Source organism: Zea mays, chromosome 1 (assembly GCF_902167145.1).
Source record: "Zea mays cultivar B73 chromosome 1, Zm-B73-REFERENCE-NAM-5.0, whole genome shotgun sequence".
NCBI classification, from domain to species: Eukaryota; Viridiplantae; Streptophyta; class Magnoliopsida; order Poales; family Poaceae; genus Zea; species Zea mays.
In genome coordinates, this window is record NC_050096.1 from 5,416,532 (window position 1) to 5,420,630 (window position 4,099).

Consider the following 4,099-nt stretch of genomic DNA (forward strand, 5'->3'; position numbering starts at 1 on the left):
ATGGTAGAGTTAGGTGGAACAAAGTTAGAATTGGTGAAATGAAACAGTTCTAAACATCCCTAACATTAATTACTTAGAGTTAGAGCCTTTCTCCGTTATGGCTCTAGAGAGGTTCCCCGAATTTGTGGTGATCCTTTCACGATGGACTTTCATATTAGTCTCCGGAGTCGATATTATTAAGGCCTTGTTCGTTTCTACCGGATTGATGGGTCGGAACGATTCCTAACCGGATTGCTTCTCTAATTTATATAAACTTTGATTAGGTGGAACAATTCCGGGTGCAATCCGACAGAAACGAACAAGGCCTAAACACATCTTGATGCTAACCGGAGGAATAATCTTCCACGGAGGCTGACAAAACCTATTGCTAAATATTAGTACTATCGATAAAGAGAAGGATAACTTGAGGCCTCAACGCAACGCAACGCTGAACTCTCTCTTTCGCCGCCGGCTGCGCGGATCGGAGCACGCCAGGTGGACCGACAATCCGCCGCAGGCTCTGACAGCGCCTGCAATTAGATGGACGAGGGGTCCTCGTCCCATGTTCAACGGCATCGAAAAGGCGAAACAGTATCACGAGGAGGATCCCTCCTCGTCACATGCACACCGGCCGGTTCGGTTAAACGAGCCAACCGCCGGAACCTGATCCGGAAGCCGCCCAACCGGGCAACCGTGTCTGCCTCTGCCTTCACGCTTCAGTTGTCATGTCAGCTCAGGCAGAGCCCTCCCCACATGTCCTGTACCAACGGCGACTAGCTACGAGCATCGGTCATATCGGCAGTGTCTCTGTCTGGTAGCAAGCATCGCCCACGACACGTAACGCTTCATGCAAGAGCTAGCTGCGGCTACCTGTTTGCCCAACTCGAAATTATTCCTCGATCTGCGCTTCTACTCTATTAACAGGAAAGAAGACACATGCACACGCTACCACTCGTATATACATCGAAACGCTAGAAGATCTAATGTGAGGAGAAGGTCAAAAAAAACAGTGGAATTCTATAGCCAAAGCAGTAAGCACTGTATAGCTAATCAGGTCTTATTGGATGGCGTCTAGGGCCTCCCTCCTCCTGATCCTCTTCTTGATCTCCTTCTCCAGCTCCTCAGTTCCTCCCACCTCCTTCAGCTCCTGCAAATTAAATCAATAATAATGCCAAATGGTTTGTTCATTATAAGTTTCTGCACAGGTTCAGGTTCAGGTTCGTATGGAATGATTCTGCATGGTCGAGCTGATGCCTACGGTTTAGCTCAGCCTCAGCTCAGGTCAGTGGGGTTGGGACTAACCTTGGGCCCCAGGAACAGGCCGTAGGGCACGCCCTGGAACTTGTCCATGTGATGTATCTGCAGGCAGCAGCAGCAGCAGGCAACGGTTACAAACACAGGCAGGCAGATGGGGCAGGATGATAGAAGGCAGAACAGAAGCAGCAGCGGACCTGATGGGCGGCGGCGACGCGGCGGAAGTAGGGCACGTTCTCGATGGGCCCGACGGGGAAGCGGCGGTGGACGAGGCCGTCGTGCACGAACATGTAGGCCATCCCGAACAACGTGATCCCCAGCCCCTGCGATGCGAGCGACGCCGGCCAGAGCCAAGTCAGAGCAGAGCAGAGCCGGCCGAGCGTGCACGTGCCTTGGCCACCACACCAGAGGAAGACCGTGTACGTGAAGAGACTTGTCTCTGTTTTTTCTTCTTCTTAGGTTCCCCTATCTATCTTGTTTATCTCCTGCTCGTCGTGTCTACTCCTACAAAGCTACAGCTAGTATGTTCTTTTTGACCGGTGCGTCAATGTCGCTAGAGGCCACCACCACTAGGCGCCCGCCGGCCATGGACGTGGACGCCGACGTGTGGACGCGCCGGCGACGCGGGTGAGAGAAATGACTTGCCTTTCTGACTGACGTACTAGTACTAGGCCACGTTCAGTTGAACACGTACGCCTGGGTCAAATTCTAATGTTTTTCTGGGACCGACTCCAGCCCCGAGTGGAGTCGGGCACTCGGCAGTCGGGTGTGCGAGGCGAGAAAGCGACGGCAGGAAAGGTCCGAAAGGAACCGTCGGCAATCGGCAGAGAGAGACTCACCGCGCCGAAGCAGAGGCCCGGCACGAGGCCCCGGTTGAAGAAGCCGTAGGCGAGGAGGGACATGGCCGGGACGGCGTTGACGATGGCGAAGACGTCGTTGAGCTCGAAGGGCCCGTCGCGGGGCCGGTGGTGGGACTGGTGCATGTGCCACAGCGACGCGTGCCACAGCGCCCGGTGCGCCCACCGCGCCCAGAACTCCATCCCCACCTGCAAATGCAAACCACCACCAACACGCGATTGTTGGTCGTCTGGTATCCATTCGTCTCGCGGCGCAGAAGAGAAAGCGCCCCAGACCACGGCGGGGCGTGCCGCGTGGCTGCGAGGAGGACGAGTCTGGGAACTCTGGAACTCACCGCGGCGCCCACCGAGAGCGCGAAGGTGCCGACCATCTCCGTCACCGGGATCTCGCCGCCCCCCTGACCAAGCAACGGATCCACCACGACCATGAGTGCGGGTTTCGACACGGCGACGGCGCGCATGGAACGGGATGGACACGGACCGGCGCGGCCCGCGACTCGCGACGTACCTCCATTTGCCAGGCGAAGCGGTAGTAGACGGCGGCGGCGGCCATGGACGTGATCCCGAGGCTGGACATGACCGCCGCCACCAGGTAAGTCCGCCGCTCCGACTGCTTCCGCGCCGCGCGCGCCGCCACGGCCTCCGCGTCCCCTCCGCCGCCGTCGCCGGCGACCACGGCCTCGTCCTCCGGCGCCGCGCGCACGGGCACGGCGCGCCGGGCCGCCGTGGCAGCGGGAGGCGCGAGCACCAGGACCTGCGGCCGCGGCCCCGGCCCCGCATGCGCGGGGGGCAAGGCTGGGCGTGGCCTCCGCAAGCGGCACGTGGCGAGAGGGAATGGGGCGGCCACCAGCCTCGCGACGGCCATGGCCAACGGGTGTACGTGTGTGTGGTGTGGCCTCGGTGCAACGGGAGGGGGGGCTTGGACGAGGGGACGAACAAGTGGGCTGGAGTCGTCGTCGGTGGACGGTGGCAGTGGTGGGAGTCAACTTGCGAGCGTGGAGATCCGCGGGACAACGTGCGGCGGCAGGGGCGGGAGCGGGAACGGGAACGCGGCTCTGCCTTTTATTATACTGGGGTGGGGGGTGGGTGGGGGGGGAGGGGGAGGGGGGGGAAGACGGCCAGTCCACGCGGATATTGTATACTGCCATTGCTGTACGTGCGTGCGTGCGAGCTGACTCACCTCCTCTCCTCCCTTTTACGGCCACCACCTGACATGACCTGACCTGACGTCGCCCGCATATCCTAGGAAGGGGAGGGAGGGGATGGAAATGGAAGCAAAGCAAGGGTTCGCCCTCTCCCTCTGTTCTGTTCTCGCTCTCTCCTTCCATTCCGTTCTGTCACTGACTCACTGGCTGCTGTTGTATGAGACTGCTTTCAACGGCTGCCGCGACCTCCCCCTCCCCTTTATTAAGCGGCAACAGTACGACGCTATCTCATGCAACGGTGAGCCCTAAAGCAGCTACAGTGGTAGCGTAGGCTACAGTGGCTCGCCAGATCTGGCGGGGAGCGAGTCGCCCCCTACCTTCGAACAATGTGCGCAATAGTGTGTTTTCAGTACAAAATATATTGATAAGGGTGATATATAAGTAGGTAAAATAATATTTTATGGTGGTAGTGGGGTATAGGGGGAGTATTTAGGGGGAACCGCTGCGGAAGATGAAAAAATAGAGGGTCAAATGTTGATGATGTGACGCAAAAAAATGATTTAGGGGAGAAAATTTAGAAGTAACCTCTGAACACAGTCTGGTGTCGCTATCCGGCTGTACTGCCCGAACCGTGTCGCTGTCCGGCTGTCCCTGAGGTCCTCCGCGTCCGCATGCGCTTCGGCCGCCCGGCGAGGGCCATTGGAGTCTTTGGAGAGCGGCGTGTCCCGGAGGCGAGGGCCATGGCCATCCCGGATAGGGGTAGGTACCGCGGGCAGCCCACTCCACTAGGCTAGCCACCGCGCCGCGGCAGTGGAAAAGGACAGCGCGGAGCACATGGCCGCGCCGGCGCGCATCACCACGTGG

The 4,099-nt window shown here is 58.8% G+C and overlaps 1 protein-coding gene across 1 annotated transcript; it reads right to left on the minus strand.

The window, feature by feature from the left end:
* Window positions 1–823: 823 nt before the first annotated feature.
* LOC103631225 (beta-carotene 3-hydroxylase, chloroplastic) lies at window positions 824–3,121 on the minus strand. The gene is made up of 6 exons (XM_008652181.4): window positions 2,599–3,121; window positions 2,426–2,488; window positions 2,073–2,279; window positions 1,431–1,556; window positions 1,282–1,338; window positions 824–1,126 (listed from the first exon to the last, which is right to left on the minus strand). The coding sequence occupies exons 1-6, from the start codon at window positions 2,953–2,955 to the stop codon at window positions 1,037–1,039; spliced, it is 900 nt and encodes a 299-aa protein (XP_008650403.1). The 5' UTR covers window positions 2,956–3,121; the 3' UTR covers window positions 824–1,036.
* Window positions 3,122–4,099: the final 978 nt, after the last annotated feature.